Here is a 20756-nt window from a genome sequence, read left to right as displayed (position 1 = left end):
GCAGGAAGGTGAGCGAGAAGGCAGGCCTGACAGCCCATCCATCTCCCTGAGCCCAGTGCAAACAGCCGGCTGTGCCCAGGGTGAGGCCCAGAGAGCACAGCCCTGGCCTGCAGGTGAGGCTCTACCCTCCCCTCGTCCTCACTCCCTGGAGGTGAGGCACCGGCAAGCCCAGGAACCAGGCCCCAGGGACCCCCAACGCTGTCTCAGTGGCTGCCTGGGGCCACCCAGGGGCTGAGAATCAGGTCCTCAGCCTCGCCTGTGTGGGCTTTTCTAAGTGGCCATAGCTCGGAGGCTTAAACCCTAAATGACAGGGCCCATTCCTGCTTTCCCACCTGAAATGACAAATGCCAGTTCCTAGTCATTGTTAAGGGACCAAACCACCCCCGGGGACAGACTCTGGGGTACAGAGTCCCCAGCTGCCCTGAAGATAAGAGCCACAGTCTGACGCCTACCCCCACTCCAAGCACAGAGGCAGAGGCTGGAGAGGGAGGTTTTATTGTGTAAGGTGGCCGATTGTACAGAGCAAAGATTGTACTGTCGAGGTGGGGCGAGGGAGACCCAGAGGCCCGCGTGGGGGGCCAGTGGAGTGGTGGCACCCCCCTCCTCCACACAGCGGGTGGGGCAGGTGGGGCTGAGAACTGACCCGCACCCCCAGGGCCTGCCCAACAGCAAGGCTGTATCCACTGACCCAGGGAATACAGCAGGGGACCCTCAATAAACCACTCCAAACCTCTAAAGCCCACAAGAGCCCCTGTGGTCTGCCAGCCCCCAGCCCTCTCAACCGGCAGCCTGGTCACACTCCATTTTCCTGTGGGCTCAGCACAGATCAGGCCTGGAACAAGTGGTTTCAGGCTAGGAGGCCAGGAGGGCTCCCCTGGCCCTGCCCAGGTGCCTCAGGACAGTCCATGGCTCCTTGGGCAAACCCATCAGGGCACAGGGACCTGGCGGGCAGCACAAGAGGGTGTGGGCACTGAGGGGTCAGCACAGAAATGTGTCTTGAAGAGGGAGCCAGAACGGGGATAGGGCTCTGGCGGGGCCTGTAGTCACGGAGGCAGGTGGCTCCTTGGAGACTAGTCTGGGGAAGAGGGGGTTAGAACTGGGCCCCATCCTCCCCCATTATTAGGAGCCTCTGGGACCTGCCACCCAGGAGGACCTGGCCACTCTGCTGGCCCTAGGCCATGATAGTGGTCTTTTAAAGCTCAGAACGGTGGGGCATGGGGAGCAGCAGGGACCAGGGGCCCCGACTCCGCTTCCCAGCGCGCCTCATCCTCACACCCGCTGGATCTCAAACAGCTTCACATCGGTGTCGTACCAGATGGGTGGGTCCACGTTCCTGCAGAGGCCACACCAAACCACCCCCATGATGTCCCACCCTGGACAGGGAGTCCAACCCTCAACCAGGAAAGATCACCATGATTGACCGTCTTGACATTAGCCTCTCTATGGATGGGGGGACCCAGAGCTAAGGTCCCTGCTGAGCCCTGCTGAACAGGCTCTCTGGTGGACCCCAGACCCACCTGGGATGGTAACTGCCTTGCCCCTGGCGGGCCCTACCTCAGGTAGATGACACCCCACATGTAGGTGCGGAACCACATGGCGGTGCCTGAGTTGGCCTGGTACTTGCGGATGAGGATGGGGTGGGGCACAGGCAGCAGCCCCACCAGGGTGCCATGCTGCAGGAACCTCAGGATCTCCGACTCGTCCGTCAGGCCCCTAGAGGGAGAAGGGACCTCCAGCATGCTCACGTGGAGTAGTGGGGATGGGGGCTCACCCTGGACCTCCGGGGCCCACAGTCCCTGTCACTCCCCCCAAACCTGGACTGGCTGCCCAGGCTCTCACTTGTCAATGCAGATCTTCTCCACCTGGGGAACCAGGACCTGCAGCAGCCGCATGATGGTCTGCAATGGCAGCTTCGACTTCCAGGATAGGACCTGGGGGCGGGACAGGGCTCTGGGGCTGGGGACCCAAAGCCAGGGGTTCTCTCCCAGCAGGCAATGGCCCACACCCAGCAGGGCCCGTGAACAGGAACTCTTACTGATGGGAAGTACCACGCCGGTGGCTGTGTGTGTGCCTTTCAGGGGACTGTTTCCTTTAACCCTGGCAATGGCGGGATCGGGGGGGGGGGGGACATTTATTATCCCCACGGCACAGCCTTCAGTGGGAATCTGAATGGGAAGTGATCCAGGGAAGGAAATCAGAGGGTGATTTATTAAGACAGCACTGTGGAACCTGATCCTGCTGGGGACACGGCAGACAGTGTGGACAGAGGAAGTTGAGCCAAGAGAGGCCACATATAAAGAAGGTCACCAGCTGGGGGACTGACCCCAAGCCAGGGCCCAGCTCCGAAGCCAGAGGCACGTTTGGACACATTTCCATCTGTGTCAGTACTGAACTGTTCCTAGAGTCAGGGGACCCCTGACCCAGCCCCAACAGGGCCACCTGCCCACACCCCATCCCCTGCTGCTCCAGTGTGAGGCCCCTCACCCAATCCGATGTGGGGCTCCACTGGCCACTGGCTGATGGGCTGGATAGTCGCCGCTGCTCCCTCCATGCCTGGCTGGGCTCCTGGTCCCCAGAAGAAATGGAAGTGAGGGGGAAGGGAGCCGAACAGGGCATGGGACAGGGCAATGAGGTCTCTCCCCTGGACCCTGTGGAGACTTGCTTTCAATGAAGGGGTAGGCCCAGCCCAGCACCCTTTGCCCTGGGCTCCAGGCCCAGCCCAGCCTGGTGACAGGTTTAGGACCAGGGGCTGATGGGGCAGATGTATAAAGGCCAGCCTCAGATAAGGCTGATGGATGAGGCCAGCCTCAGATAAGGCTGAAGGATGAGAAGGCTGACAGCCAGGGCTTTACTGTGACCAGTACACAAGGGAGGGGTCTGTGAGGCCCCCCAGTCAGCAGTGCCAACCCTGATGCCCTGGGCATGGGCACCTGCTGCAGGTGACCTCAGAGTGCCCGGGCCCAGCCCATGCCATAGAGGCCAGGGAGGAAGGTAACACCCAGCCTCACCTGCCTCCCATGTCCCCATTATCCCCTTACACACCCCCTTGGCTGGGCTGCCTTCTGCAAAGCTCTGATGGGGCTCAGGCTCCAGGGATCTCAAGGTGCCGTCCTCTGACACCTGGGACTTTTCTGTCAACTTGTCTATGCCTGGGTGGGGCACAGGGGGACACAGGAAGGAGTGAGGGCCCCTGCCACAATGCTCCTCTGGCCTGGCCCAGGAGGTTCCTTGTCCTCTACTTGCTGCAGAGGCACTGTGTCTGATCTCCCTTGGTCCCAGCCTGTGCCCACCCATGCCAGAGCCCACTCTCAGCCCAGAAGCCCCGCACCCACCAGGCTACCCTCCCTGGGTCAACCCTCACTGCCGTTGTGCATCCCCACCCTGCAGATTCCCAGCAGGGGCCATGCCCATTGCCAGAGATCATGCCCATCCCCCAACCATGCCAATAGCCACACCCCCTCCCGCCTGCCAGTGCTGGACCTGGGGTGGCCACCAGGCTGGTCTTGAGGGTGCCCGGCTCTGCAGGGGCAGCAGGGCGGGAACCCTCCATGGAGGCACCCTCCTGGGAGCCAGTGCGGGACAAGGGCTCAGGTGTCCGCCGCCGCCGCTGCAGGGCCTTGTGGATGGCGGGCGGGTCGGTGGGCAGGTTGGCCAGCTGGTGGAAGACGCTGCGCTTGCGGATGATGGCATAGACCAGGTTGGAGTTGCCTGTGGGAAGCAGCTCGCCTTGCCTCAGGGAAGCCGGTCGCCTTCCCCAACCCAATCTGTCTGCCCCCTGGGCAGGGGAGTTTGCAGGTGTCTCCCCCAGCAGCAGGAGGCGGTACAGGGAGCCCAGGCAAGGGGGCCAGGAGGGGCTGGCACATCTGTGTAGCCAGATGTTCCACCGTGGGAAAACAGCTTCCAGCCTGAGCTCCCCACACCCCTCTTCTGGTTCCTCAAGACCCCCTCATGAGCCAGCACTGAAGGGGAGATACAGGTACCTGCAAAGTGGGATGAACCCAGCTGTCCACACCAAGACAGCCATTAAATATTCTGACTTGCTACCTGAAACCAAGGAGCCCAGGAGGATGTGTACCCCCACCCTCACCTCCAAGTTACCATGTGGCTTGCGGGGGAGGAAAGACGCCCCTGCTCGCCAGCCCTGCCTCCCACCGCACTGCTCTGTTTTGAGCTCGGCATCCACCCCAGGGCCTTTATAAATGTTATCTTCTCCCCCATAATGCTTTTCTGCTCCTCTGACTCTCAGTCGTCCTTCATAGATCAGCGCAAATTTTACTTATTTTGGAAATAGTAAGAATCATTGCTAATATTTGAATGACCAGACACTGTGCCAAGAGCTTTCTGTGGGAGCTTTCTGTGCCAACACCCTCTGCGACAGGGACTTTAGCATATGGTTATGACCATCTTACAGACACGGACACCAAGGCCTTGAGAAGTTAAGTATCATGTCCATAGTCACGAGCTAGTGAGAGGCAAGGCCTGAATTTACACCTGGCAGCTGGGCATCCGTGACACTGGGCAGGGTGACTGCCGTGGCAGCCATCAGGCCTTGCCACTCTGAGTCTTCCCGCTCTCCACTTTCAGAAGAACTGTTTGACCAGGGTGGAGGCGTGATATGTTTAAAGCCTCCCTCTGTGCCATGTGAGCCACATGGGCAGGAAGTACATTTTTTTTTTTTTTTTTTTTTGGTACCAGGGATTGAACCCAGGGGCACCTAACCACTGAGCCACATCCTCAGCCCTTTATTTATTTATTTAGAGACAGGGTCTCACTGAGTTGCTTAGGGCCTCACTAAGTTGCCGAGGCTAGCTTTGAACTCACAATCCTCCTGCCTCGGCCTCCCCAGCCACTAGGATTACAGGTGTGCACCATCGTGCCCAGCAGGAAGCACACCTTTATTCCCCACTGTATCCTCCCTCCTCAGACAGGAAGGTACCCTCACCCACTGGTCATCCTCATCCCTGCCCCAGATGTCAGGCCAGGGGATTGGGCCAGAGCCTCACCATCAAACTGATACTGGATGATGTTGTTGAAGACCTCTAGAAGGAAGAAGACCAGGTGGTGGTTCTGGGCAGCTGAAAAGAGGAACCAGGTGGTGGAGAAGGCCTCCAGCAGGTGCAGCAGCTTGTTGGCGGTCACCATGGACAGGCTCTTGAGGTAGGGCGACACTGCAAGGGAGGGCCAGCTCACTCCTGGGCCACCACCAGCCACCTTGGACATCCCAGTCCTGGGTGGAAGCACATGCTCCTACTCTCAATCCATCCTGCCCTCTGCCTGTGAAGTTCCCTGCAAAATCAGGAAGATCAAGCCTCTAGAGGTCAAGTTCACTCTGGCCATACCTCCTGCAGGCAGGACTCGGACAAGACTGTCCCCATTATACAGATGAGGAAACTGAGGTTCAGGGAAGATTACAAACTTATTCTGAATTCCCCAGTAATACAATGATAGGACAGGAAGGGATATAAACTCAGGGCTTTTGAGTCTTTCTAGAATGTCAAGCTGCTGTATCATTAATATGTATCTTTTAGCACAGCTTTGTGAGGGGGAATCAGAGATAAAGCCCTGCATGTAGTTTGATCATGCGCACAACTTGATCTGTGTGCCTCCTGTCCCTCGTCTTTCTCCTGCCTAGGCTGAGGGCTCAGAAGGCAGGGATGGGGACTGTCTTGTTCACATACATGTTCTCAGAACTGGCCACACTTACCTGGTACCCAGGTAAGATTTGTGAGATGGAGCCCATACATGAACGAGTTAAGTGAAGGCAGTCCTGGCCCCAGAGCCCACAGCCCAGCCAAAGGCCTCCCTGGCTCCTAGTCCACCCACCCACCCTAAGAGCCAAACCAGACCATGGACAAGTCAGCTACCACCGGCCACCACCGGCCTCTCCCAAAGACATCCACCCTGAAATCCTCTGTGCCAGCCCACAGTCACCCGCCTGGATGGGTCCCAATCAGCCTGAGGCCTCCCCACCTCCTTTCCCGGACGGCTCACTCTTGTCTTGCAGGTGGGCAGGGTAAAGGCAGAGAAGAGGTGGCTTTGACATCCCTCACTATGACCCCAAACCTGCCCTGTCCAATGCAGCAGCCATGAGCCCCATGTGGACATTAAGTGCTTGAAATACAACTAGTCCTGCGAGGCGTCATATGGGTGAACCACGAGATTCTGAAGACTGGGTGAAGACTGAGAATGTTGATCTCAGTAATCATTTTTGTACTGGTCACATGTTGAGATGATGGTATTCTGGCTATGGTGGGTTGGGGTAGATACATCACAAATCTGCCACCTATGCCTTTTTTGTTTTTTAATATAGTCCTAGAACTTTTAACAGTACACACGTGGCTTGCGTAATTTCTATGGGATGGAGTAGGTTGGAGCAGAGATGGCCTGTGGGCCTGGCGCCACCTGGTGGTGAGCCTGCAGAAGGCGGGGCCGGGCCCTCACCATTGACCACGATGGTGAGGAGGCAGTCGAAGAGGGGCTGCAGCCTCTGGTGGCCGCTGGTGATGATCTTGTGGAACACCTGTGCAGAGACCGAGAGGGGCGTCGTGGGGTGCCCGCTGCCTCCAGACTTGCCAAGAGGACGTCACTCCCACGCGCCTAGCCCTCACCACAATGAGCAGGTCCGCGTGGGTGCCAGTGAAGACAGGGATGTCCATGGGCACACGCACTGAGTAGGGCTTGTTCAGCCGCACCCCGAAGTTCCGCTCCCCACTCAGGAGCAGCAGGATGAAGACGCCGATGTGCATCAGGCCCACCCGAGCTGCGGCACGCGGCACAGAAGTCACACAGGGTGGTGGTGGGGAGCCCAGGACAGGGACGCATCTTGGGGGGTGGAGGGAGCCCCTCCTGGGAGGTCAGGGTGCCAGACCTGAGCTCCTGGGAGGCAGGACAGACTGGCTGGACCCCACCCATCTGCAGGAAGCCCCTGGCACCTCATGCCCACCCCCACCCCCCGTCTTACACTGATCTGCTCGGGCATCATTGAGGAAGTAGAGGATGGGAACCAGGATGTCCAGCACGTCGCTGCTCTTCAGCACAAAGAAGAGAAATTTCTGGAGTGAGGGAGGGGACAGGCAGGCCGGGTCAGCGGAAGGGGAAGCTCTACCCCATCCTCTCCCCCAGGCTAGGGAGACCCCAACGCTGTCTCTGTCCTTGGGCTAAATGGACACAGCTTGGACCCGTCAGCCCTTCTGTCTCCGCTGCCTGTCGGGCAGGCCCTAGAGGCTGCCCACCTTGTTGAAGTCACAGAGCTTCCAGAAGAGAACCAGAAGCTCCTGGTGGAACTGGATCTTCTTCGTGGAGTTGGGCAGGTAGGTCTGGAGCAGGGGGTTGGACAGCAGCCGCGCTATGCCCTTGAGGATGAACTGAAAGTCCTGCGGGGGAGGGAGGGCAGGGGTCTCTGGAGGCTGGCTCCTCCTTGCTTTGGCTTCCTGTCTGGGCCCCTCACAAACGCTTCCTCACTCTCCTGCAGCCCAATCCAACGCCCAGAGCTGGAGGGACCCAGATTCTGAATTATCAATAGAGTCTAGGGGTGGACCCCTCAGGAAGCTGAGCCCTCTGCCCCTCCAGCAGAACCACAGGCTCCCCTGTCCCGGGCTACCTGCTCCCTGAACAAGACTGCTGCTCCTGGTGACCCCACATGCACCCCCTGAACCAGGTCCCTGCCCACCTGGACCTTGTTTTTGTTTTTGTGCTGCTAGGGATTCAACCCAGGGCATTGCCACTGAGCTTCATTCATCCCTGGCCCTTTTCATTTAGTTTTTATTACTTTGATACAGGGTCTTGAGAGTTGCCCAGGCTGGCCTTGAACTTGCGATCCTCCACTGGGACTTGTTGACAGGTGCCATCTTTCCACACTACCCCCCCAAACACTCCTTCCCATCACTCCATCACACATGAAGAGCATTTGGGTTCTCAGAGCACCCAAGAGCTGGGCTGTCTCTGCTTTAACCCTCACAAGTGGAGACAGCTAAGGGTCCCATCCAGAGCTCTGGGAGCTCCAGCACCTCCCCAGGGACACATGAACTCTGGTCTGCCTGGCCTTTAATTTCACTGTTCACTATCATCTGCCCCACCTCTGAAATGACCTCACAGCCGCCTCCTCCTGGAAGCCTTCCGGGTTACTCCGACCCAGTTCAGGTCACTGGTTCTTCCTACAACTGGAAACCCCCAAAGTCCTGTCGTCACTATTTAACCTGGGGTGGCCCACGTTTGCAGAGACCATGGTTCCTCTGCACAGGGACCAGTACTCTCTCCACCCTCAACAAAGCTGCAGCGATTGTGGGAGATGGGCTGTAAGAACCCAAGGGCAGAACGTGACTCACCTCCTCCCGATGGATGCGGGACAGGTAGTTCACAAACAGGTTCTCAGGCCCTGGAGGCTGTCAAGAGTAGAAGCCCACGGTGAGCAGGTACCCTCGCCCTGGCCCCTACCCCAGCCTGGGTGGCAGCAGCAATGTCCCTTCTTGGGCACACCTCTCTTGCCCGGGGCCTGTGCTGGAGGGGATGCCCACCGCCCACATCCCCAACAGGGCAGCAACCCTCTCCCCTGCCAGCCTTACGTCGGCATCGTCCATGGCAGTGCCTGTGGTGGTGCCATCCACAGTGGGGCTGGCGCTGGTGGCGCCGTCGTGGTCCAAGGTGACAATGAGCACCTGGGCAGCCTCCTCCACCAGGGGCTCCCGGTAGTCGGAGAAGAGCAGGTGGTTGTAGGGGATCCCGTAGCCCACGGGGTCATAGGCACACACGGTGTTGAGCAGGGAGGTGAAGAGGGGCAGTGCGTGTCTGCGGGGGAGGCCAGGGTTGCAGGCCGCCCCTCACTCAGGCCAGCACCCCAACCGCCCCTCAGGGCCACCTCCTCGTTCAGCGTCAGGCTCTGAGTGGGGAAGACCCTCCCCGGTCAGGCCACCTCCAGCTCTGACCTGGCCAGGCTGGGCTGAGGACAGAGGGATCTGCCTGCGGGAGCCTGGGGGCCAGGGGTGAGGGGCTCTCTGTAGGGAGGCACGTTCACACCCCCAGCTTCTCCATGGGCAGATGCCCCCCATCAGGCTTCAGAGAAAGTTCTGGAGGCCCGGGGAGAAGGTGGGCTTCCCCTTGGGGAGCAGAACCCCAGCCAGAACGCCTGGCTCCAGGCCACAGAATGACTTGCATCGGATTCGTTTGATGTCAGGGTTCAAGCTCCTCATCTTACAGGTGAGGAAACTGAGACCCAGGGAGGTTAAGTGAGTGACAAAGGGTGGCAGTTTGCCTGATAAGGCCACATGCGTGTGAGAAAGAAAGAAAACCCGACCAGCCTTTGACTGTGGCTGGTAGAGGGAGTCAGGCGGGCACCTTCCTCTTCTGGGAGTGGGGGGAGGTTGGGCAGGAGGTCAGCAAAACCCGAAGGAGGAGGTGTGCCATGCCATGTAGGATCAGAGTCTGGAAGCAAGAGGGTCAGTCTCCAGCTTTTGGCCACCAACCCCTGTGTGGCCAGGGCAGCCTGGGCACAGCTAGACGTGCCCAGCTGGAGCATGTCCACCTGCACCAAATAACCCACCACGTGGCTGTGGAACACCAACACATACCCACAAGTGCCCCCATGTGTGCTAGGCTTCCTCACCCATCAGGGGATGTCACCCTCCGAGTCCCCACCCACTGTCCCCACAGGGCAAGCACATGCCAATGCAGCTATTATATGTGGCTGGTCTGAACTGAGAGGTGCTGGAAGTGTAAACCACACACTGGACTTTGAAAAAGTAGCATTAAAAAGTGAATGTAAAACACCCCAATTTTGTCCATTAATTGCATGTTAAATGTTAATATTTTTAATAGACTAAAATAAAGACATCTATTAGTAAAATTAATTTGACCTCTTTCTTTTTCACTTTTTCAATCTTATAACCACACATGTGATTCACATCCTACTGTACAGTGTGGCTCTACACAGAGGATTTGGAAGCCTGGTCAGTCAGGGACCCCAAGTTCCTAGCCCAGTCACTGGGAGAGCTGGTCAACATGGTATAAAGTGTGGTTAAGTGACAGATCTTCACCACCAGGGGGCAGCAGCTCCCCCTCATATAAGACCTCAGGGCCGGAGCTGGTCTCAGCTCAGGGGTGCCTGGAACAAGGAAGACACTGCAAAGAAAAGCCAGGGGTCCCTCACCTGTTCTCCGTGGAACAAAAGAACTGAACCCATGGGTTGGTACTGCCACTTTCTGGAGCTGGGGGCAGGTACATGGCCTCAGAGAAGCAAGTCAGCAGCAGTTTCAGGAGTTCCATCCTGGGGGATGGTGGATGGGAACAGGATCCCTTAGCAGTCCCATCACCTCTAGGAAACTGCCGCCCACCCTGGTCAGAACCCCTGCTCGACCCATAAAAACAAATGACCCCTGTTCATTCCTTTAATGCCATGGCTGGATCACAAGGGGGAGGGTGTCCTTGGAAGACCCCCTGGTCTCTGAGTTGTGCGGGAGCCTGCTCTGGTCCAGCTATGCCGAGGGCTCCTGGCCTGAGCCAAGCTCACCGGTTCATGTCGTGGGTGTAGTTAGGCTGGGGGGAGTGGGCAAAGCCCACACCCGCCTCCCAGATGTATTCACAGCTGTCCAGGGAGTGGACATCCTCTGCCGAGTCCTGGGGACAGGGACAGAAAGGGAACGGGTGGGAGTCAGGAGGTGACTGGAAGTGTGTGGCAGAACCCTTCTAACCCATGCTTCCTGCAGTTCCAGGGACAGCAAGCCTTAAATCCTCCTAAAGACACCCTCGAAATGTCCCAGGCCCCAAGGTACAGGAAGAAATGAATGTTCTTAGATGGCTTAAGAATTACTTTTTTAAAAACTTACGTTTTTACTTGCTCAGTACAGTCTGAGACAGGAAGAAGAGGGAGGGAGTGGCAGGGGAAGGTGCCCCCAGGGGTGGGGGGCAGGGAACACTCCGGGTCAAGTCCCTGGACCACAGGAAATGAGAAGGCCAGGCCTGCTGGGTGCCTGCTCCCCCACCTACCTCGTGCACACTAAAACAATGGATGCCTATGCTCAGCCGCCCAGAGCAGTGGGCAGGGCCAGGCACCAGCTGGCTCCTCTCCAGCTGCACCAGCCGCCACCCCCAGCCCGGGACGTGAGTACCAGGCGGTTCAACTCTCCTGCTGACCGCATCCTACCCAAGGGGACTTCACCTGCCCTGCCCCAACCCAGGACTGGAGCCCACCCTTGGGGAGGTGGGGTGGGGTCTCACCACTGTGCTCCGGCGGTGGCTCTGGACTGTGAAGTCTGGGCAGAAGAGCAGGTCGGCGATGGCTAGGAGCAGGGACTCAGCCAGGGGACGGGCATTCTCATCTTCCTCCTCACCCTGCTGGGAGGCAGGCTGCCTCAGTAGCGGCTGACCAAGGAGAGGTGGGCCCAGGGCTTGGGGGTGGGGGCAGGGGCTGGGTGCAGGTAGGCACCCACGGGCAGAGGGGTGAAGGAAGAGGCAGTGAGTCTGCTCATGCCAAACCTCCCACGGCAGAAGGGGGCAGAGCAGGGAGAGGGGCCGAGAACAGAGAAGAGACCTCCCCACTGACGGGTGCCAGGCAGGCTCCCAACCTTAAGGGCTCAGCCCTGCTGGGAATCAGTAGGCCTCACCCCTCAGCCCTCTGCCCTTGGCTGGAGACAAGCCCAGGGTGGGTGGGGTGGGGGCAGAAGACCGCATGGCCGCTCTGCCCTCTGAAGGCCCAGCTCCCTGTTCCTGTCCTACACAGCCATGGCTGCTCTCCGCTTCCCTCCTCAGCCTTCACCCTCTAGGTTATAGGGGCAGAGACACCCAAGGGAGAGGAACCCAAGGCCCATGGAGGCATCACTGACCCCTGGCAGCGATCCCCACTCCCGCCCCTGCACTTCCAAATGCCAGAAGAGGTTTGGAGGAATGTGCCCTGTCACCTCCCACCCACCCTGGCCAGGCCCACAGACCCCTCCTCGCCCTGCCCCAGGCACTGTGGACCAGAAGAAGCCCCTCCAGTCGGGGTCCTCAAAGATGTAGGGCAGCACGCGGGTCAGCAGCCGGCTGCAGTTGAGGACGACCTGCTTCTCCTTCTCTGAGTGGCAGCCGCTCTCGGCTCCCTGCACCAGCTTCTCCACAGCCTGTGGGGCGCAGCAGAGGGAACACGGGGTGTGGGGCGACACCCTGGCTGCAGAGGGTCAAAGGCCCCACCTGGCAGGGCCATCTCTGCTGATGGGGTCACCAGCCCAGGGGGACCTGGGTGTGGAGAAGAGCAGCCCAGAGCAACAGGGAAGCAGAGCCCAGGCCACCACTTGATGGCCAAGACCCTGTAAGTGACAACACCTGTCTCGGCCTCAGTCTCCTCACTTGTAAAGTGGTGACATTAATAGTGCCACCTCACGGGTGAGCTGAGTGAGCTGACTTGTGCAACGTGCTCAGCAAGGCCTGGCAGAGCCCTCACAAATGGTAGCTGCCATGATCACTTTCCCCAAGTGGAGGGTCATGGGGCAGGGGGGACTGGGTGAAGCCCTAGGAGCACCTGGACCTGGGGGTGGGACGCCCTGGGCGCCTGCCATCGCAGTCACCCTGGGGAGGGTGGGAGTGGCGGCACAGGGCCGGGCAGCCCTTACCTTGTAGCACAGGGTGGCCAGGTTGGAGGGAGATTCTTCCCGCACAGCCCGGATCTCTGCTGCCGGCACCAATGCAAAGACGTCCTGCACTGAGGTGGCTGTGTCTGCCCAGAACTGGTCCCAAAAGGCATCGTCGGTGGCTTCCACAGGCTGTGGGGGACCCAGTGTCCAGGCTGATACAACCTCTCACCAATGGGGACACAGTTTGCCCAAAACGAGGCCAGGAGAGATCCCAAGAGCAAAGCCACAGCCCCCCTAGTCCACTCCAGCTGTTACCCAGGAGCCTCCTCAAATGGGTGAGGGACATGGATCAATTACCACAAGCCCTGGCCAGCACAGTCAGGCTAAGAAGAGTGCACAGTCAGGGGTCAACTGGTCACTGAGTCCAGCAGTCAAAGCCCAATCCAGATGCTGAATGCCTGTGCGTCCCTGCTTATGTCCCCATCTTCATCTGGCAGGGAATGCTGTCCTGTCCAGCTGGACACAATCCCCAGTCACACCGCTAGGTCCCAGGCCCATGGAAACATGGTAGTGGGGACATATGCTCCATTTCCTCTCCCCCTCAGCCTCCACTCTCAGCATGCCCCCAGGTGCCCAGTCTGGTGACTGATGACCTCACGCGCATGTTCCCCGCAGTTCAGCTTTCTCACCAGAGCTCCTGCCTCCAAATCTACCTCCTTCGATCCTGTCTCTACGCTGTCCCCAACGCATGTGCTAGAGCACAGGCCAAAGTCACTGCTCCCTTACAGAGACCTACAGGGCTCCCTGCTGCTTGCTGGACCAAGTCTAAAACCTTGGCCCAAAGTCAGTCAAGACCTTCCTTAAACATGCTTGCACACACTTATGCATGCAAACAGGTTTACGCACACATGCGCACACACGCACACATGTGCCCACAAACACACTTGCACCTGCGTCCACTGCCCTAGGACGTGACCCCGATAGCTCTTCTCTTTTCCTTCACCCAAGATGTCCCCTTTCCCTAGCAGGCTTCCCCCATTTCACTACTGCTCCAGAGTCCTGTGGGCCCTACAGGCGCAACACGCCTTAGACTCGTGTGCTTCTTGAACCAGGCAGTCAGTCACGCAGGCAACCAAGGCAAGGAATTTGAATAATGAATTTCACTTTTAGAAATCTCCCCCATGGACATAATTGGAGATGTGATGTATGAAGATATTTATTGTTAATAAGTCATTGTTGGTAACAGTAGAAAGTTGGAATTAAAAAACCATCCATTGGTGACTACTTTGAAAGCTAAGGCACATCCATAGAGTGGAATATTATGCAGCCATCAGAAACAAATTTTCGAAGATATTAACTCATGGGAAATACAGCACAATGTTTTATAAAAAAAAAAAGACAAGTTATAAAACTATAAGATGATCATAATTTTAAGTTTAATTGCATATTAATAAAATACCAGGGGCTGGGGTTGTGGCTTAGTGGTAGAGTACTTGCCTAGCACATGTGAGGCACTGGGTTCGATCCTCAGCACCACATAAAAACAATTAAATAAAATAAAGGTATTGTGTCTATCTATAACTAAAAATATATTTTATAAAAATAAAATAAAAGACTAGAATATGATGTAGCAGGATGTTAGCTAAGGCAACAATCTCTTGGGAGGTTTATATTTTTTGGTTGAGCACGTATTTTTTCCCTTTTGGATGCTCATCTGTTTAGGAGCCTGAACTCTCTCTTTTTTGGGGTTCCTTTGAAGTCCAAAAACGTCACCTCTTCCGAGATGCCTTCCCTGGTTGTTCCAATCAACACAGCCTTTTCCCCTCTCTGAAACCCAGGGATTATAAAACCTGATGGCCCAGCTATCTGTACTCTTATACATAATATATACACACACACATATACATATATATACACATAATGAATATACATAAATATACATACATGCATAATTATATAAATATAGTTTTAATAAAAAAATTAATTCTGTCCTCTGGAGCTTCTTCTTCAAGGGCCCCAGAGCCCAGAACTTACGGACTTGCTCCCACCCACAAACCTCCAGCCCCTCCCCCTGTTCTTCAGTCCCCAATTCGGGTCCAGGCACACTTGCCTTACTCCCCAGTCCGACTTCTCTGACCTTGCAGTTGAGGTGTATGGCCAGTATTCAGACGGCATTTTCTCAGCTGAAGTTGAAATCAGTCCTGGCGACCCCTTCAGCAGGTCTAAGTGCCAGGGAAGCTACCCAAACTCAGAGCTGGGGTCGCAGCCTCACCAAGGTCCAGACAGACTCTAGCCCACTGCCTGAACAAAGACCCCCACCACACCACACCCCAGGGGACCTTATATGGTAACTGTGGCTGTGGCCCTCAGGACAGGCCTGGCATGACTGCGGCTCAGCCCCAGAACTGGTAGAGCGAGTTAGCCATGGGCAGAACAAAGGCCTGAGGAGGGGCCCTGGAGCCAGGGTTCACTGGTCCTCAGGCCCTCAGCCCCAGTGGCTCTCAGACATGCAACTGGGGTATAGGGACAGTCCTGTCCAGATGGCCTGGGGCCAAACCTGCAGCTCTCCCCCTCTGGGAGCACCTCTGGGAAGCTGCCACCTCTGACACTTTGCCCACCTCCCAGGTAGCCACCACCCCCTTAAAGGGGAACAGTCCAGTTGAGCACCAAGCAGATATGACCGCTGACCTAACTCATCGGGCAAGCATCACTTGAGGACTGAATTCAAAATGAAGACAGAGACTTGGCATGCGACCGGGGAAACCCAGGGCAGCCCCTTCTGGATGCAGAGGAAAGATCCCTTCCGGAACAGTTTCTGCCTCCCCACTTCCTCAGCTTGGACCTCCTCTCCTGGTCCCACTGCAGTTGGAACGCTGGTATTTGGTGACCATTCCTGACCATACCAGGCTAGGCCAATATTACAGTATTAACCAGGGTCACTGGGGTCCTCTAGGCTCCTGAGAGGAGTGACATGACTCAGCTCCCACCCCAGCGATCCCAGCTAACCTCCACCCAACTTAAGGAAGCTTTCTTTGGAAAAAGTATTTTTGCTCTGGTCCCTGATGCTAAGGGCACAGGGACTGAACTTCCCTTCTCAGAAACCAGGTATTCCTAATCTGGCCTTTGCTAGGCCCCTGCTCAGGTCTGACACCCACTCAGGCCTAGAGGACCAACTGTAGCTTTTGACAATCTCTTGCTCGGGGCAGAAACTAATGGAAAATAGTGCTCCAGCTTGCTAAGTAGGACCTGTCCTGGAGATGGTGTCACCACAGCATTCACATGTATATCGTGTGCACACATGTGAACACACCTCCTTCAGGTCTCATCTGGACTGCAGCAGAGAATCCCCAAACATGCAGGATCTTGGAAGGAGTCTCAAGTACACAGATGGTCCCCTCCAGGGGCCTACCCACTCTAGGAAAGCGTCAAGAAACAAAACCAAAACTGCTGGCCCTCAGGTCTAAGGACAGGCCTGGCCCAGGGCTGGCTGATGGGGCAGGAAGAAAACAGGATGCAGGGCAGGAAGGCAGAGAAGGCCAAGCAGCAGCAAGCTCAGGCCCAGGCCACAGGAAAGGGTGCTGGGTCCACTTGACTGCTGCCCAAAGCTTAGCTCCTGAGAGCCTGAAATCAGAGATCATCCTGTGGACAACTGAATCTGCCAAGGACACTGAGTGGTAAAGTCCATGATGAATATCTGGGATCTGATCCTCATACCCAGGCTGCCCCAACCAGATAACTATGCAGGGTCCAAGACTGTAGCCTCTGAGGTCTCTTCCTCCAGACAGCCAGACCAGACCCTCTCCCACCTGCAGAACCCCAGTGCAGCCCAGAAGGAGGCCTCGATTGGTCTCCAGTCTACTCCAGGTCCTAGTCCAAACCCTCACTGTCCTCCTCTGGGAAACAGAATAGCACCATCTCATAGGGCTTCAGCCAGGGAAAGATAGAGGAACAATCTTTGGAGGAGGAGACCTGAACAGGTAGGAATCCAGACTACTACATATCCTTTGGGACCTGGTGAGCTCACCCTGCTGGCCTGGCAAAGGACTAACTGCTGAGCCACATTCATAAAGTGAGGTGTCTCCTCCCCAGGAGGGTAAACACAGGAACCACCACCCCTCAACCCCACAATGAGATGCAGGCCCACGTGTCGCCTTCTTTGCCACCCACAGGCCTAATGCCCCATCCCAAAGCTTCAGAACCAGCCAGGAACCAGGAGGATGGAGAGAAGCAGGTCTGGTTTCTGTCAAAAGCCCCTCAGCTGGGGCTAGACTCGCCATGGGTCCTGGGCATTTGCTGAGCACCTGACCTTTCCAGCACAGGGATGAGAATGGGAGAGCACAAGTTCAGCCTCTAGGGCTGTGACTGACTGGCGAAGAGTATATGACTTCCTCTATCCCACTGTAATTGCCAAGAGCAAGAGAGAGCCGGGAGAATAGCAGGATGGGGGTGCCTCCCCCATGGCAGTAAGTCCAGAGCCCTTGCAAGTGAGGGAACTGGGAGACAGGATTGAGCATCTCCTTGGCCAGAGTAGCCTGATTCAAGGGACAAGGAGAGAAGTGGTGGGTAGGGCAGCAGCCTTGCTGGAGTCAGGTGGTTTGTGCTGGGGACAAGGAGGTGGTCCACTGTGCCACTTGTGGACTCAGTGGAGAGTGTGTAAACATTTACTAGGCTGAAAGGTACCCTCAGCTCCCTCCACAGCAGACCAAGGGCAATCCTGTCCCCATCCCCAAAACAGAGAACAGAGGATTGCGGCAACATCCATCCACTCCACAGGGCCTGAAGGAGGAGCCCCTAGAGTGGTCCACAGCAGAAAACTGGGGCTCTGTAGGCTTGGGGACAGGTCCCCTTGCCAGGCTGCCGCGCTGCCCGCCACTCTTAGCGTGTTCCCAGGAAGACCTGGGCCTTCCCTGGCCGCAGGCATCGACCGGGCCCAGGGAGGCCGCTGCTGCCGCGCACCAGCTGTTTTCCCGACCCAGGAGGGCGCCGGCCGGGCTTTGTTTGCATTGAGTCAGCCGGGGTTGTGCGTCCGGGACCCGTGGGCACCGAGGGCCAGGGAGGGAAGCTGAGCGGCGGATGGGTGAGTGGGAGTGGGGAATAGGCGGAGATGCGAGGCTGAGGGCGCAGGGGGGCGGGCGAGGGGGGCAAACAGCAGCATCTCGGGCTCAGGGAGAGGCACACGTCAGCCTAAGGTGGCATCAGCGGCTGCGGGGAGAGAGGTGTTCCCGGGAGAGGAGACTGAGGTGGGGGGCTAGGGCCAGGGGATGGAGCCTGAGGTACAGGCCAAGGGGTCCCGCTCCGACGCTGCCCTCTGCGTCACCCGCTGGACCAGCCCGTCGCCCCATCTCCCGGGGAACCAAGTTCGCGCAGCCCCCGGCCCTGCCCAGCCCCCAGCCCAGCAGGTGGATGGGGAGGCTGGGGCCCCGGGGCGCACCTGCGTCTTGGTGGTGAGCTGGATCACCGCCTTCCGGAAGTTCAGCTTGGAGTCTGCGGATCCCATGTCGCTGGAGCCCGCTCCGGCCCGACCCCCGTTCCGACTCTAGCCCGGGCTCCGGCTCTGGCTCCGGCTCCAGCTCCGGCTCCAGCTCCGCCGCCCTGCTGCTCTCGGAGGAGCGGAGCCGCGCACCCCGCCCGCCGCCAGGCGTCGGCCCCGCCCATCGTGGCTCCGCCCTGCAACCCCGCCCTCCCTTGGCTCCGCCCCTCGCACCTGCCGCTAGATCTACCCGCAGCGTCCAGGGTCCGCCAGCTCCAACCCGGCTCCAACCCGGCTCCAACCTGGTGTTGCCTCCGCGCCTTTCCTTCTGCGTCGGAGCGTTGTGCCGCTCACGGCTACTCAGTTCCCAGGACCTGAATCCCTCCCAGCGTTTCGTCCCCCGCCTCCGCCCCCAACCTCACTCTGACTCTCCATCTAGGCTCCATCTCTGGGTCCGCAGCTTCTCGTCAGCCCTCTCCACTCGAGTTTCCTCCTTTTCAATCCGTCCTCCCCATTCTTTTTTTCTTTTTTCCTGAGCACTTTTTCTCTTCGTTCTCCTTGCTCTGACCTGTCAAACCCACGTGTCCAGACAAACCCGCAGTTATTTCACGCACAAGCTGCAGACTTAGCCCTCGGTTCTGTTGGAAGGGAGGCAGGGGCACCATCGCTCCAGGAAAGCGGCTCCTCGGCTTCATGACAGCCAGAAGTCACTCTGGGTCTCGACCCCTCACAGGCCACCTGTCTTCCCTGAGTATACTTTGAGGCCCATCCAATTCAACAAGTAGGTTGGGAGCCTGGTGTTTTACCAACACTGTGTCAAGGGCGGGGGCACACGCAGCACAAGGCACAGAGTCTGCCCTTATGAACGAATAGCTGGGGAGAAATAAGGGAAGAATTACTCACGGTACACCCTAAGCCTTTGATAGAGGCAAATTAACAACAACAACAACAACAATAAATATCTCTGTGGTAGGTACTATCATCCCCATTTTACACTTGGGAAAACTGAGGCTAAAAGCAGTTCAGTCATTTGCCCAAAGCCATACAGCTAATAAGGAATAAATCCAAAAAAATCAAATAAGAGTCTGGCTCCAAAAGAGACTGCACTTCTTTCACAACATTGTCTTAAATGCTGTGCCTGGAAACCTCTGAAGGTCCTGGATGCGTCAAAGGAAGTGACATTTAGCTTAAACTGGAATCCCACAAGTGAAAATGAATGTGCCATTCAGTCGGCATCAATGTGCAAAGGCAGGGTGGAGCAGGTGGGGAGCAGGGCAGGCAGGGAGGTTGCCATTTCACCACACAAGCAGATTTGATAGGGAACAATGGTAGAGTAACTCTATCTTCCCTCCAGAGGTATGCTGTCCCTGTTTGGAACAAAATTCTTGGCAGGCCCCATGTCTTTTCTAATCACGCCAAGAAAATGAATGAATAGTTCCTTTATTGGGCCTTAAAAAAATTTAATTCATTCTACAAATTGTTCAACCTCAGATCAGGTCAAAGTGTCATTAAAAACTGAATCAGCCGTGCACCATGGTGCACGCCCATAATCCCAGCCACATGGGAGGCTGAGGCAGGAGGATCTGGAGTTCAAAACCAGCCTCAGTAAAAGTGGGGCGCTAAGCAAATCAGTAGGACCCTGTTTCTAAATAAAATACAAAATAGGACTGGGGATGTGGCTCAGTGCCCCTGGGTTCAATCCCCAGTATCCCCACCCCCCCCAAAAAAAAAAAAAAAACCTCTGAGTCACAGTCATTAGGAAAATGAAAATAGAAATCACAATAAGATAATGCTACATTACCAAATAAAATGACTTAAAAGAACTCTGACAATATCAAATGCTGACAGGGATGAGGAGCAACTGGAACTCTCTCATACATTGCAAGTGGGAATACAAAACAGAAGTACTACTTTGGAAAATAGTCTGATGGTTTCTTTTTGGGGGGAGGGTACTGGGGATTGAACACAGGGCACTCAGCCACTGAACCACATCCCCAGCCATATTTTGTATTTTATTTAGAAACAGGGTCTCACTGAGTTGCTTAGTGCCTTGCTGTTGCTGAGGCTGGCTTTGAATTTGCGATCCTCCTGCCTCAGCCTCCTGAGTCACTGGGATTACAGGCATGCAACACTGCACCCAGCTTGGTGGTTTCTTAAAACGTTAAACGTACAATTACTACAAAACTCAATAGCTGGGTGTGGTGGTACACACCTGTAATCCCAGGCTGAAGCAGGAAGATCATAATTTGGAGGCCAGCCTCAGAAACTTAGTGAAGTCCTTGAAAACCTCACAAGACCCTGTCTCAAAAGAAAATAATAAAAAGGACAGGGAATGTAGCTCAGTGGTAAAGCATCTCTGGGTTCAATTCCCAGTATTAAAAAAAATCAATAATCCCACTTAGGTATTTACCCAGGAAAAATGAAGACATAGATCTACTTATAAGCCTGTAGCTTGGGGCTGGGATTGTGGCTCAGTGGTAGGGAGCTTGCCTAGCAAGTGTGAGGCAGTGGGTTCAATTTTCAGCACTGCATATAAACAAATGAATAAAAATAAAGATATACCAACATCTAAAAAAATTTTTTTTAAAAATCTGTAGTCAGATGCTGCTGCAATTTCATTTATAACTACCCCAAACTGGAAACTACCAATTTCCCATCAACTGGTAATTAAATCAATTAGTTCATCCATAATGGGACTAGTACTTAGCAAAGAAAAGGAACTGCAGACACAGCAACAACATGCATGG

General features: G+C 56.2%; 1 protein-coding gene across 6 annotated transcripts; it reads right to left on the bottom strand.

The window, feature by feature from the left end:
• Positions 1–458: 458 nt before the first annotated feature.
• Positions 459–18163, bottom strand: Hid1 (HID1 domain containing). 6 transcript variants are annotated; one of them, XM_047547051.1, is made up of 19 exons: positions 17971–18159; positions 12579–12728; positions 11919–12089; positions 11209–11325; positions 10502–10608; positions 10142–10258; positions 8562–8784; positions 8325–8381; positions 7233–7373; positions 6962–7028; positions 6609–6760; positions 6403–6520; positions 5004–5168; positions 3481–3708; positions 3043–3149; positions 2485–2565; positions 1840–1931; positions 1555–1713; positions 459–1333 (listed from the first exon to the last, which is right to left on the bottom strand). In XM_047547051.1, the coding sequence occupies exons 1-19, from the start codon at positions 18034–18036 to the stop codon at positions 1270–1272; spliced, it is 2382 nt and encodes a 793-aa protein (XP_047403007.1). In that variant the 5' UTR covers positions 18037–18159; the 3' UTR covers positions 459–1269. The 6 variants fall into 6 exon arrangements, with proteins under 6 accessions (XP_047403007.1, XP_047403003.1, XP_047403008.1 ...); XM_047547047.1 differs by having other exon boundaries at positions 6962–7052; positions 17971–18158; XM_047547052.1 differs by having other exon boundaries at positions 6442–6520; positions 6962–7052; positions 17971–18157.
• Between the last annotated feature and the right edge of the window lie 2593 nt (positions 18164–20756).

This window comes from Sciurus carolinensis, chromosome 3 (genome assembly GCF_902686445.1).
Source record: "Sciurus carolinensis chromosome 3, mSciCar1.2, whole genome shotgun sequence".
Lineage (NCBI taxonomy): Eukaryota > Metazoa > Chordata > Mammalia > Rodentia > Sciuridae > Sciurus > Sciurus carolinensis.
The sequence above is the reverse complement of the archived record's forward strand: the minus strand, read 5'-3'. Positions and strand labels throughout refer to the sequence as shown.